The 14,803-nt window shown below is 40.0% G+C and overlaps 1 protein-coding gene and 1 pseudogene across 1 annotated transcript; one reads left to right on the forward strand and one right to left on the reverse strand.

Moving 5' to 3' along the window:
• Positions 1–6,611: 6,611 nt before the first annotated feature.
• LOC115274354 (olfactory receptor 7A17-like) lies at positions 6,612–7,580 on the forward strand. Its single transcript, XM_029917814.1, has one exon. It carries the CDS (start codon positions 6,612–6,614, stop codon positions 7,578–7,580), a length of 969 nt encoding a protein of 322 aa, XP_029773674.1.
• Positions 7,581–13,124: 5,544 nt separating this feature from the next.
• Positions 13,125–14,803, reverse strand: part of LOC115274356 — a 3,237-nt pseudogene continuing 1,558 nt past the window's right edge.

A 14,803-nucleotide genomic window follows, 5' to 3' on the forward strand; every position in this document is an offset into this window, starting at 1 on the left:
ATATATATATATTTGGTCTACATCCCCATTTCTGGCACAGATGTCCTAAAATTCTTCCAATGTCCCAAGTGATGAGAGTCATAAAGATGTCTTCTGCAAGGAGGGGGGGCTTGTGTGGCTCAGTCAATTAAGCATCAAATTATTGATCTCAGCTCAGATCATGAACTCACGGTTTGCGAGTCGAAGGCTTGCATTTGGCTCTATGCTGACCCCCCTGAACCTGCTCAGGATTCTCTTTCTCTCTTTCTCTCTCAAAATAAAGAAACTTTACAATCAGATGTCTTCTATCAGATTAATGAGGTAGTTCTGGGAACGCATCTAAGTAGAGGGGCTACTTATCAGGAAGACCAACCACGTCATTAGAAAGCAAACTTTACCTCACACTCTCTGACCTCAAGGGATCGTGGAGGGACTCGAGATCATCTAATCACCAACTGCCAATGATTCAATCAATCATGTCAGTATAATAAAGCTTTCATAAAACCAAAAATGATGGTTCAGAGAGCTTTCATGTTGGTGAACACATGGAGACAGGTAGAGTGGCAGAGTAGAGTACGTGGAGAAGTAATGGAAGCTCCACACTCTCCCTCCCATACCTTGCCTTGTGCCTCTCTTCCATCTGGCATCATCTCTCCCCAGAGGCAGCACAGCTTGTGAGGGAAATACTTAAGAGACACGTATAAACGTGAGCGTGCACAAGCTGACCTACCGAGTCCATCACTGGACCACCTACCCTCAACCCTAAGGTGAGCTCAATTCTTGGTAGAGAAGGTCTAAAAATAACTACCCTTGGCTCAAACACTGAACCACAGCCTTACTACTCAAAGATGAATCCCCAGATATGGACTGGTGGCATCATTTCCAACTGGGAAATGGTTACAATTACAAGATCTCTAAGCCTCACCCACGTCCTGCCAAATCAGAATCCAAATTTGACCAGGATACCCAAGTGATGCATATACACATTAATGTTGGAGAAGCTCTGGTTTCTCAACCTTTACACCCTTGACACTTGTGCTGGAAAATTGTGGTGTGGACGATCCTGTGCATTTTATTTATTTATTTATTTATTTATTTATTTATTTATTTATTTATTTATTTATTTTTTACTTTAAATGGTCCATTTTATTTTATTTTATTTATTTTTTAAAATATTTTATTGTCAAATTGTTTTCCATACAACACCCAGTGCTCTTCCCCACAAGTGCCCTCCTCCATCACCACCACCTCTTTTCCCCCCTCCCCCTTTCCCTTCAACCCTCAGTTCATTTTCAGCATTCAATAGTCTCTCATTTTGCATCCCTCTCTCTCCCCAACTCTCTTTCCCTCTTCCCCTCCCTCTGGTCCTCCATTAGGTTTCTCCTGTTTTCTTGTTAGGCCTATGAGTGCAAACACATGGTTTCTGTCCTTGTCTGCCTGACTTATTTGATCCTGTGCATTTTAAGATACAGGGCAGCATCCCTGGCCTCAACCTACTAAGTGCCAGTGGCACGTCCCTAATTATGACAACCAAAATTTCTCCATTATCTTGTCAAGTGTTGTCTGAAGGCAAAAAAGCCTTTGGTTGAGAACCAGGACCTACAACATGAGAACTGGGAATGTCCTGATGGATTCCCAGTCAATGCTCCTTCCTCCCTCAGTTCATAAGTCCAGGTAGCTCATTCCACACTTCTGAGCCCCATTTTTACAACTGTACTTTAAGAAGTGTAGGAAGAGCACTGGGTGTTGTATGGAAAACAATTTGACGATAAAATATTATGGGGGAAAAAAAGAAGTGTAGACTTTTCTTAAATTCCACATATGAGTGAAATTATATGATATTTGTCTTTATCAGATTGACTTATTTACTTAACATAATACATTCTAATTCCATCCACATCAAGGGAAGGGAGGAAGAGAAGAAAGGGAAATAAATCACAAGCTACTCTTAACTATAAAGAACAAATGAGGATTGTTGGAGGCAGGTGGGTGGGGGATGGGCTAGATGGGTGATGCGTAGAAATGAGGGCACTTGTTGGGATGAGCATTGGGTATTGTATGTAAGTGATGAATCACTGAATTCTACTTCTGAAAACAATGTTTCACTGTATATTAACTAACTAGAATTTAAATTTGAAAAATAGTGGACTTTTGTAAAAATGAAATGTCAATCCACATAGGATCCTAAGCTCAGTGTATGGGACACAAAAAGATCTAAATATATCTTATAATTAACAAGCTTCTTTAAATGGAGCACTAAAAGGCAGCTCTAAATTGTGTTACCAGCATGAATCACCTCATTGATTAGTCAAAAGCATCATGAACACAAAGGCACAGTACCCATATGTTTATGGCAAATTAATGTACCCCTCTCTCCTGTTGGGAGAAGAATAGTGATTTTCTAGAGATAGCAGCAGATATTCTCTGCCATAAAAGAATACTTTGACGGTCCATGAGACCTGGTTAGGCAGGTTCCTCTGTGTGAGAGGTGGAGAAAACATTAAATCGTAATTGTGATAAGGTGCAAGGGGGTTAGACCTCTGGAAGGCAGGCAAGAGCATGGAGAAGGAGTAATAACAGCTGGATTCACCTGACGTCTAAGCTGGTCTCCTGGGAACAGAGAATTAGCAGGAAAAATTGTTCTTTCTGTCCAGACCAATGACCCACAGGGAAAGGATGTGCTCTGAGGTGGGACTAACAATGGAAACAGCGCTAATGAGCAGACACGGGGAGCTGTAAATATCTCCTCTGTTGCAGTCCCTAACCGTGGTGCACCCTTGTGCAGGACGGGACATGGTTGTGGTTCTTGGGTTTCTAAGTCTGGCTGGGGGACCAATGCTTCCCTCCTTCCTGCTGTCCTGTCTGGGAACAGAGCCTCCATCTCCATCATCAACCATCCAGGAAAAAATTCAGACTCACACAGAGATGCTCTTCTTATAGACCCCATCCAGGTGAGTCTGTGAGCTCAGCAGGTATTTCAGGAAATGATCAGAAAACATGGAACCTGAGAACCTTTACCTGAGGTCACCTGAGAGCCTGACCAGCCTGTCCCCGATCAGAGAGATTACATGCTTGTTTGCTAGGTTAACTAATAAGTTTGAAAAAAATTTACTTATTTTTAAAAAGAAGTGTTCATTGAACTCGTCAATACAGAGATCATTGTTGACAATGAGTGGTGGGAACAGAAGTCCAATTGGTTGAAACTGAAGAAGGAATGGGGCGCATTAAGTGGTTTCAGTGAAATTAGAACAGATCCAAGGATTTTTGCAGTTAAGGAGAGTAAAATGAAAATGGAGTATTAGGCTTGGAAATGTAAGCAGTGGTGTGAGAGCATTTTTAGCAATTTTTCAGATAGGGTGTATTTAGTTTGCTCTGTATTTTTTTGAAGGATCTGGTCTCTTGAAAGAAAATACTTCCTTGTAACAGCAGTTTTTGAGACATACATTTCACAGTATTGTGTCTCTCATGGGTGTTCAACAGAAAAAAATATATAGACTTACTATACCTGAAAGGATATGCCAAGGAGCACTTTAGACATTATTTTATTACCAAGGAGGCTGAATAGAATTTGGCTTTGTTATCCATTTACTTCCTATATGAAATTATTTTTTCAACTACATTGCTTTTATGTTCTGAAATCTGAGTGTCTTTATTCATTTTTTATTGCATTCCTTCAAAAAATGGCAATTATTTCACCAAGTTTGCCTTTTGCCACTTAACCCTTGTGTATAGACATGTTTACAGGATTGAGTGAGCGTCTAGATATTTTGTGTGGTCAAATCTATCAGTTGGTCTCCTCATGTTCCCCTCATTGTTTTTAAACATTGGAATTCCTCTGCATCCTTAGTAGTAAGAATTGGTTTTTATGCATATTGCAATCTTATTTCATAACTAACTTTCCTTATTGCTGCCATTTTATATTTTGAAATAAAAACTGTTTAAAATAACAATCACCGCCTGTCATTATCTGTAACATGTTCTTTTGTATTCAACTAAAGTTCTACTCCATCTTTTAAATTAGCATGATTGAGTCCATTTAAGGTTATGTATGTTAAAATTATAGCCGCTGTTTTCTCCACTTCTGCTGTGTATTAAAAAGCATGTTTTCCTATTATTTTATTTATAAGCTTTTACCCATTTCATACTGAATGAGAAATCCATGTGAATGTGATTGTTGCTATTTTATATCTTTTCTGTAAGATATTAGTATTAGATTATTTTTCAATTTTATTTAATACAGTACTCGAATCTACCATATTTAACATGCTTTTCATTTAACTACCATTCTTTTTATTTAATACATTCTAATTTTCTTAAAAGTTGTTTCTACATAAATACACACCTGTGTGAACACAAAGACACAAACAAACCAGGTGAGGCCCTGGTTCCTTTGGATCCTAAGAAATGATCATGAGATTATCATGGAGAAGAGAGAAATGAGAAAAGTGCTCATATGACATAGGGTCTTCAAGGATAAATCATAGAAAGAAAGGGGATAGGTTGTCACGGAACATGCATTATTTTGCACAGTATGGTCTGGGAAGGTTTCTGCATGTCAGACAAGGAACAGAGAGCCAGTGTAGGAGGGTACCAATTGGAAGGATCAAACAGAGATCAAGCCCCAAAGCCTGTGATAACAAAGGAAAGAATACCACCAAGGAAAGTGAGGGAAGGGCCAGCCTCATCCACTGCTGGGCCACATAAAAACAAGTGTGGTCAAATAGACAGGAAATAGCTACAACAATGACAATAAGATCAGGGACTTGAGGAGGACACCAGGAAGGAGGGGAGCAGTCAGTACGGGCTCCCTGGAGTTTGAGGTAACATCAGCATATGCATGTGGACTGCATTTTCTCTCTGCCACCTGGCTCCTCGGATGGACTTTTCATTCACGCTGTTTTTCTCATATGAACAGGCAATAGCCTTCTATTAAAACTACTTTTTCAGAGGAGCTGGGTTGCTCAGTCAGTTGAGCGTCAGACTTCAGCTCAGGTCATGATCTCACAGTTTATGAGTTCCAGCCCAGCCTCAGACTGGGTTCTGTGCCGACAGCTCAGAGCCTAGAGCCAACTTCAGATTCTGTGTCTCCCTCTCTCTTTGTTCCTCCCTCTCCCTCAAGAATAAATAAATACTTTTAAAGAATTATTTTTCCCATTACTTCAGTGGATTCCCATTTCTTTTTTACTGTCCACAGTAAACCTGCCTTTGATATTATGAACAAATGTGTCCACATGCAAACACGCAAATCCACGTGAATGTAGACACATGTGCACACACACATGCACCCACACACATGACTGGACAAAGAAAATAACCAATCATATACTAATAGGAATTATGTATGATGAACTTTTTATAAATATTCACTTAATCTGTCAACCACCTTAGGAGAATGGATGCCACTAACCCCCATTATTCTGGTAAAAGAATAATAACATTTTAGAATGAATAGGTTGTTTTCCCAAATTCAAACAGCTAACATATGGTATAGGATTCAAAGCTCATTTAATATCATTTTAAAAAGTTTGTTACCAGTTCTCTTGACGAATCCCTGCTATTTTTACATGCTGCATATTTGCCTTGGTCAACTGGGGATTTATTCCTTTTACTCATATTTCTAGGGGACGTTTATACATTAAAGTGTCTTGACACCATAAATATCGTTCATTCCTCTTTTGGTGAAATTTGTTTTTGCTGCTTTATGAATTATTCTGTGCATCAAGGGACTATATCTATGGTTGAAATGCAGCCTTAACCAGGGAAGATTTCTTGTCATCACAATCTCTCAGGGACCACCTGGGCTTATGAGATTCCCCCCTCCCCTGCACTTTCTTCTATCTTCTTTGGAGTTTTCTATACTTCTCTAAATCCAGAATAAAATGGTTTAAGTAAAATGCAACATTTACATGTCCATGGGAATCTTACTAACTGGAATTTGGATACTCTTCTATATTCTTTAGGGTAATGATAATTTGATGTTCAGGCTTTGCTAGTATTATTTCTTTCCTACATATTGTAGTGAGGGTGGGGGGTGAGAAGAGCTTGGTAGTCTCATAGCCCCAGGAGTCAGTAGTGGGCCAGCATGGGACCCCTAAAATACAGACACCAGAATGTTAACCAGCAATTGGAAATAAGGAGGGGATCCATTTTTACTTTCAGGATTCCATAGAAACAAATTAATGAAGTGCAAGGAACACCAGGTGAAGGAAGGATTCCATGTGTCATGAATTTTCAGCTGTAGGGAGGCCACCTCGTTCCTCAACATTCCCTGCCACCACCTCTGTCTTGCTCATTTCCTGACCACACTGGTTCTGTTTTAGTCCTGGATCTGAAAAAAGTGCCTTCTTCAGAGCCTTAGAATTGGATGTTTATCCTGTGGAGCACACGCTTCCCCAGATAAACTGATGTCTCCCCTGCAGACTTCCCTAAGGTCTCTCTTCAAATGTCACCTTGCTTTTAGGTCTTCTTGAACTCCTCATAAATATAACACCCCATCCACTTTCTTTTATACCTGCTCCCCCCCCACACACACACCCATCACTGTAAATGTATCATTTCTGCCATGTTTCTAGTGCCCATTTATGCTAAATTTAATCTTTTCCCCCCTAATTTCTAGTCATCATCATCACCACATGGGACCAGAAAATGACAGCCAAATTTCAGAGTTTCTTCTTTTGGGGCTATCAGATGAACCAGAATTACAGCCCCTTATCTTTGGGCTTTTCCTCTCCATGTACCTGATAGCTGTGTTTGGAAACCTGCTCATCATCCTGGTTGTCAGCTCTGACTCCCACCTCCACATGCCCATGTACTTCTTTCTCTCCGTCCTGTCCTTTGTGGACATTTGTGTCACCTCTACCATCATCCCGAAGATGTTGGTGAATATACAGACTCAGACCAAAGTTATAACCTATACAGGATGCATCAGCCAGGTCTGTTTCTCCACACTCTTTGCAGGCTGGGACAACATTCTCCTGGCCGTGATGGCCTATGACCGCTTTGTGGCCATCTGTCACCCCCTGCACTACATGGTCATCATGAACCCCCGGCTCTGTGGACTGCTGGTTCTGGTGTCCTGGATCATAAGTGTCCTGAATTCCTTGTTACAAAGCTTAATGGTGCTGCGATTGTCCTTCTGTACACACTTGGAAATCCTCCACTTTTTCTGTGAACTCAATCAGATGATCAAACTTGCCTGTTCTGACACCTTTCTTAATAACTTGGTGATGGATCTTTTAGCTATGCTGCTGGCTGGTGGTCCCCTGGCTGGGATCCTTTACTCTTACTCCAAGATAGTTTTCTGCATATGTAGAATCTCATCAGCTCAGGGCAAGTATAAAGCATTTTCCACCTGTGCATCTCACCTCTCAGTTGTCTCCTTATTTTATTGTACGGTCCTGGGAGTGTACCTTAGCTCCGCTGCCACCCAGAGCTCCCACTCCAGTGCTGTAGCCTCAGTGATGTACACGGTGGTCACGCCCATGCTCAACCCCTTCATCTACAGCCTGAGGAACAAAGACATAAAGGAGGCTCTAGTAAGATTCTTTGGGATGGCAGGTATAAAAGGGACAATTGTGTTGCTGGTGAAGAAGTGTCCATGATTGCAGGGCTCAAAGCCATGAATTCTTCGATCATTGTGAAATAGACATTGCTCTCATGTATTTCATGAAATTTCCATTTCTTGGAAGTCAACTTCTATATACAATTTTAGAAAACTCAGTTTACTAAGCTTTCTGCTCTGTCTGATATACACACAAGATTTTCCCTTTGTCCGTATCCATACCTTTCCACAGTTCTTTCTGACCTTGGATCAGACATATTTGAAAGTTTCCATATGTTTTGGGGGCACCTAGGTGGCTCAGTCAGTTGAATATCTGACTTCAGCTCAGGTCATGATCTCACAGTTTATGAGTTGGAGCTCCACATCAGGCTCTTTGCTGTCAGCATGGAGCCCACTTCAGATCCTCTGTCCCTCTCTCTCTCTGTCCCACCCCTACTCACAATCAGTGTCTTTCAAAAAAATAAAATCAAATAAACCTTAAAAATGTTTCATATCTTTTACAGGACCACTTTTAACTCTTAAAAATGGATTCTTCTCAAATGACATATATCATGCCAGTTTCAATTTCCATAGACTTCCTGAAGGAATAATCAATGAGTTGTATTACTCATGTGGATAAAACTGCAATTGGCATCTAAGGACATTTATACAATCACCATAGAGGAAAATAGAAAACCACACTTTTCCTTTGGTCTGTCGTCATTCTTTGCTCTTAAGTTCCTTTCCTTATAATATAGACTTTATCATTATCTCTTGTTAATAGGCCTCTGCCTATTTATACTGATGTTACAGGCTAAGAATGCCCATGACACTCACATGGCCCCACCATCTTTGTGACTCAGACCTGAGACAATGTTATGTATGAACTGTCCCTCATGATCATCATTGTCATTGTTGATGATGTAGTTAAAGTGTAATTGACATCACACTGTATTAGTTGCAGGCATACAATGTAATGATCCAATATTTATATATATTGCAAAGTGATCACAATAAGTTCAGTTAATAGCCATCACAATATTTAGTTAAAAACTTATTTTCATGATGAGCATTTTCCAGATCCCCTCTCTTAGCTACTTTCATTTTTTAAATTTGTTAACATTTATTTATTTTTGAGAGAGACAAAGTTTGAATGGGAGAGGGGGAGCGAGAGAGGGAGACACAGAACCCGAAGCAAGCTCCAGGCTCTAAGCTAGCACTGCAGAGCCTGATGCAGGGCTCAAACTTTCGAACCATTGAGATCATGATCTGAGCCCACCGTGGCCACTTAACCTACTCAGCCACCCAGGTGCCCCAAGGGAACGTTGTTTAAGATGGAGTTGGGAGGCCAACTGAGGAGCTCTCATGCCTGCCACTCATCGTTGATCACACACCCAATGGGAAGAGAGGAACCCTCAAGTCAGTACTACTTTACTAACTTATTTTATTTTATTTTTTATTCATTATAATTTCTATTATTTTAAAAGTTTGTGCATATTTAAAACATATTATTAGTGCAACATATGTTTGCACTTAAAGGTCTAACAGAAGAAACCTAACAAGGACCATGGGAGGAGGAAGGGGAAATGAGAGCTGGGGAGAGTGAGGGACACAAATTATGAAAGACTATTGAATACTGAAAATGAACCATGGACTGAAGGGGGAGGGGGAGGGAGTGAAGGGGGTGATGTTCATGGTGGGGGGCACTTGTGGGGAGAAGCACAGGGTGTTACATGGAAACCAATTTGAAAATAAACTATTAAAAAAATAAAAATATTATTAATTTTGTTTGCTCTTCTATCTTACTGTATCTTACTATCTCCTATTTTAATTTAAAATTTTAGATTTTAATATTTATTTAAGATTTTTGCATTGAGCGGTGCCTGGCCAAGCTCAGTCAGTTGCGCATCTGGCTTTGGCTCAGGTCATGATCTCGCGGTTCATGGGTTCAAGCCCTGTGTTGGGCTCTGTGCTGACAGTTAACTCAGAGCCTGGAGCCTGTATTCAGATTCTGTGTCTCCCTCTCTCTCTGACCCCCTCTCTCTCTGACCCTTCCCTGATCAGGCTCGCTCGCGCTCTCTCTCTCTCTCTCTCTCTCTCTCTCTCTCTCTCTCTCCCCCCCCCTCTCTCTCCCTCTCTCTCCCCCCCTTCTCTCTCTCTCTCTCTCTCAAAAATAAATAAAAAACATTTAAAAATGCTTTTCCATTGATAATACAAGTGATATTTGTCTTTAGAGTATGTATGTTTAGGGGCATGTTTGCAGTTTTGCTGTTAATGTTGTATATCAGATGCACAAAATTTTTTAAAGCTGTATTCATGTAAAAATTGAGGCTATTTGAAAGATTTCTTGAAATTTGGATCTCTTGCCTCTTCTCTACCTCAATTTCCTGCTTTATTGTAGATTCTCATTTTTATAATTAGTTTATTGAATTAATTTTCTTTTTTTTTCCACACAGCTGCATTATTTTATTTTTTTCCATAATATTTTATTGTCAAATTGTTTTCCATACAACACCCAGTGCTCTTCCCCTTAAGTGCCCTCCACCATCACCACCACCTCTTTTCCCACCTCCCCCTTCCCCCTCAACCCTCAGTTCATTCTCAGCATTCAATAGTCTCTCAAGTTTTGTGTCCCTCTCTCACCCCAACTCTCTCTCCCTCCTCCGCTCCCCTGGTTCTCCATTAGGTCTCTCCTGTTTTCTTGCTAGACCTATGAGTGCAAACATATGGTTTCTGTCCTTCTCTGCCTGGCTTACTTCACTCAGCATGACACCCTCAAGGTCCATCCACTTTCCTACAAAGGGCCATATGTCATTCCCTCTAACTGACCCGCTTTTATCCAATCTCACCCTTCTTTAATCCTTCCTCAGGTAGATGCTGTGGTAGATAATCTAAAATGCAAATTCCTTTCATATTAAAGTGTGTTCTTATGCTTTCTTATTCTTCTACCCCATATGCTATTCTTCATCTTGTCTCTGGAAAATAGTTATTCAGCTTTCTTTTTCTATAGCTCTTTTCCATATCTCTTTTTCTCTAGAGGGCTCACCACATTTAGCTCTCTACTACTTTTGTACCTTCTGTGACTTCTGTTATACGTAATTTTGTGATTTTTTTTGTCTCTATCTTAACTTTTTTTTTCTGATGTATCATAAAAAGGCCAGGATAATCCATATCACAAAATTCATTAGTAAAATTCACCATTTTAAAAGATCTATATCACAGAGATATATCGCCTCACACCCATTAGAATGGCCAATGTATAAAAAACAACAACAACAACAACAAACCACCAACCCTGAAAATAATATGTGTTGGTGAAGATATAGAGAAATTGAAACCCTTGGGCACTCACTATTAGTGGTAATGTAAAATGGTATAGCTGCTATGCAAAAACAGTATACATGTTCCTCAGAAAGTTAAAAATAGAGCTACCTTATTATCCAGCAATCCCATTTCTGGGTATATATCCAAAAGAATTGAAAACATAATCTTAAAGAGATATTTTCACACTCATGTTCGCTGCAGTTATTATTCACAAAAGACAAAAGGTAGAAGCAAACTACATGTCTACAAATAGATACAGAAAATATAGTATACATAGAATGGAGTACTATTCAGCATTAAAAGAGAAGGAATTCTTACCATATACTATAATATGGATGTACCTTGAGAATACTAAGCTAAGTGAAATCAGCCAGTCACAAAAAGACTAATGCATAATTCCACTTATATATCTAAAATGTCAAACTCATAGAAACAGTTAAATTGTGGTTGCCAGAGTCTGTAGGGAAAGGGGAGGGGAGGTGTACTGTACACTTGAAAATTGTTGGGAGAATGAATTTTATAGTATGTGGTTCTGCCAGAATAAAAAAATCTATGAAGAAAAATAATCATGTTTTAGATGCCAAGAATTAGTCTTCCCCAAATACTTGCTCCCCGCAAAATCACTTCCTTAAAAAACTCCCAATAAAATAATCTACATACATAAAAAATAAATAAAAAATAAAAAAATAAAAATAAAACATATTATCATTTTTTTCTTGGACAACTTGTGTTTTTTTAATAATAATATTATTATTTAATGTTATCTAAAGTTTATTTTATTTTATTTTTTCCATAATATTTTATTGTCAAATTAATAGTTGATTGTCAAATTGGTTTCCATATAACACCCAGTGCTCCTCCCTACAAGTGCCCTCCTCCATTACCACCACCTCCCTCCCCCCCGCAACCATCGGTTCATTTTTAGTATTCAATAGTCGCTCAGGTTTTGTGTCCCTCTCTCTCTCCAACTTTCTTTCCCCCGTCCCCTCCCCATGGTCCTCCATTAGGTTTCTCCAGTTCTCCTGTTAGACCTATGAGTGCAAACATATGGTATCTGTCCTTCTCCACCTGACTTATTTCGCTTAGCATGACACCCTCGAGGTCATCCACTTTGCTACAAATGGCCATATTTCATTATTTCTCTCTGCCATGTAATACTCCATTGTATGTATGTATGTATGTATGTATGTGTGTGTGTGTGTGTATGTGTGTGTGTATACACACCATATCTTCTTGATCCATCCATCAGGAGACGGACATTTAGGCTCTTTCCATGATTTGGATATTGTAGAAAGTGCTGCTATGAACATTGGGGACCATGTGCCCCTATGCATCTGCACTTCTGTACCCCTTGGGTAAATCCCTAGAAGTGCTATTGCTGGGTCATAGGGGGAGTTCTATCCATAGTTTTTTGAGGAACTTCCACACTGTTTTCCAGAGTGGCTGCACCAGTTTACATTCCCACCAACAGGGTAGGAGGGTGCCCGTCTCTCCACACCCTCGCCAGAATCTATAGTCTCTTGATTTGTTCATTTTAGCGACTGTTACCCATGTGACGTGGTATCTCAGTGTGGATTTGATTTGAATTTCCTGATGATGAGTGACGCTGAGCATCCTTTCATGTGCCTGTTGGCCAACTGGATGTTCTCTTTGGAGAAGTGTCTCTTCAGGTCTTATGCCCATTTCTTCACTGGATTATTCATTTTTGGGAATGGAGTTAAGTGAGTTCCTTGTATATTTTGGATACTAGCCCTTTATCTGATATGCCATTTGCCACTATCTTTTCCCATTCTGTCGGTTGCCTGTTAGTTTTCTTGATTTTTTCCTTTCCCTTGCAGAAGCTTTTTATCTTGATGAGGTCCTAGTAGTACATTTTTATTCTTGATTCCCTTGCCTCTGGGGATGTGTCAAGCCTTTGTCTCTAACTACAAAGCTGTCATCATCATTTTTTACCAAAACAATTTTATTGGATGAATGTCTACATTACATTTCTATTTTGCCTGTAACAAATTAGCACACTAGAGGCTCAAAAGAAACGAGTTGATGCTCTTACTGTTTAGAAGTCAGAAGCCTGAAGTAAGTCTCCATGGGCTAAAATCAAGATGCCTGTAGGGTCTGGTTCACTAATAGATGCTCCAAGAGAGACTGTTTTCTTTCCTATTGTGGTTTCAGGTGACAACAAGCATTCCTTGCCTTGTTGCTCTTTCTCTGTCTTGAAGTCAGCAATGTGGCATTCTCACATCTCTCTCTGATCCAACACTTCTGCCTTACTCTCCCACATTCAGTTGGCCATGGCGATTTCATTAGTTCCACTGGCATAACCTTCGCCAATCGTAGTTGAAGGTCAGATGATTAGCAGCCTTACTCCACCTGTGACTTTAATCACCTCCCTTACTATAAAAAATAATACACTCAAAATTCTGGGAATTAGAATCTGGATGACATCATGAGACTTTCATTCTGGCTACTAGAAAGTCTTTTCCAAAAGTATCTTATTTGTGCCACTCAAGGGCCCTTATATAAAAGAAACAAAAATAGAATTTGGCAAGCCCCTAGAATGACTGGATATATTGGTCATTCCAAATTTCATGCAAAGACAATTTTTTTTTGTAAAGAAGACCTACAGCCACCTGTGACTCATTCTATCACAGGACCAGAGCCTTCCTACTCAAAGGGTGGTCTACGGCCAGGGTTTGCAGCATCATTATCACATAGGAGCTTGTTAGTCATGTCAAACTCCTAGGCCCACCAGCACCCAAAAAATCAGAATCAGTATCTAACCTAGGATCATAGGTGATTCGTAAGCATCTTGAATTTGGAGAAGTGCTGGTCTAGAACTCTCACATTCTCAATGAGACTTTTGAAGCAGAATGATTATGTGTGTTGGGGCCTCATGCAGGTGTTTAGCAGCATCCCTCAGACATTGCCAACTACCCCCAGGGGAAAAGACTCATCTCTCATTGGAAATAGTGGGCACAAGAATTTAGAAACCGCACACATCCTGACAGAATCCAATCAAACCCACCCCTTTCTGAGATGATAACTTTGAGAAGATCATTGAATTCTTCAAGCCCCATTTCTCCATGGAGAATGCAGTTCACAATAGTACTTCCTCAAGAATGGAATTTATAGAAATTACATCAGGCAATTCCTACAAGCTGCTAAACTTGGATTATACTACAGAAGAAGATCTAAATATGTCTCTTACAATTAACAATTTATAACGACATTTTAAGTAATAGTTCTGAACTTGGGATTTAAGTGTGAAATCCATAATTGTTAGGCAAAATTGTCAGGGAGCCCAGGAGTGTAGTGCCCAATGTTTTATATCAAAGGAACAAACCTCACATCTTTGTTGAAAAGGGGAACATTTACCTTCTAGCAATATTGGGGACTGTGTCCCCACCCCAAGACAATGCTTTGAAGAATCTAAGGGACCTCGTCAGAACCAACTTCTCAGGCTTAAACAGGAGAAAATGTTCATTCAGGGTTGGGATATGGTTCTGGGAATCTAGGTCTCTGAAAGGCAGAAGAAGTAATAGAAAAAGTAAGAAAAACTGGTTTCAGCTGCCTTATCACTCAGTCTCCTCGGAGCAGAAACTCAACATGAAAACTTTCCTTTCTGTCCACACTGGTGTCCCATAGGGAAATCAGGGCCTAAAGGGTGGAGAAACCAGAGGGAAATGTGCCTAATGAGCAGACCTAACAGGCTGCAAATACCTCCTCTGATGCGATACCACAGTCTGTGGAACCTCAGGCTGGACAAGACATGGTCGTTTTCATTTCCTTTGCAGTCCCAAGTCTGGATGTGACACTGAATTTGACCCATCTCTGGTCTCACATCTGGGGACAGAGCTTCATCCTCCAACATCTACCAATGAGACAGGTATTTTGTACAGATTATTATTTCACACTAATGACCTTGTGAAAATACTCAGAGGGCTGTCCCATTGATTGGGA

This window comes from Suricata suricatta, chromosome 12 (assembly GCF_006229205.1).
Source record: "Suricata suricatta isolate VVHF042 chromosome 12, meerkat_22Aug2017_6uvM2_HiC, whole genome shotgun sequence".
Lineage (NCBI taxonomy): Eukaryota > Metazoa > Chordata > Mammalia > Carnivora > Herpestidae > Suricata > Suricata suricatta.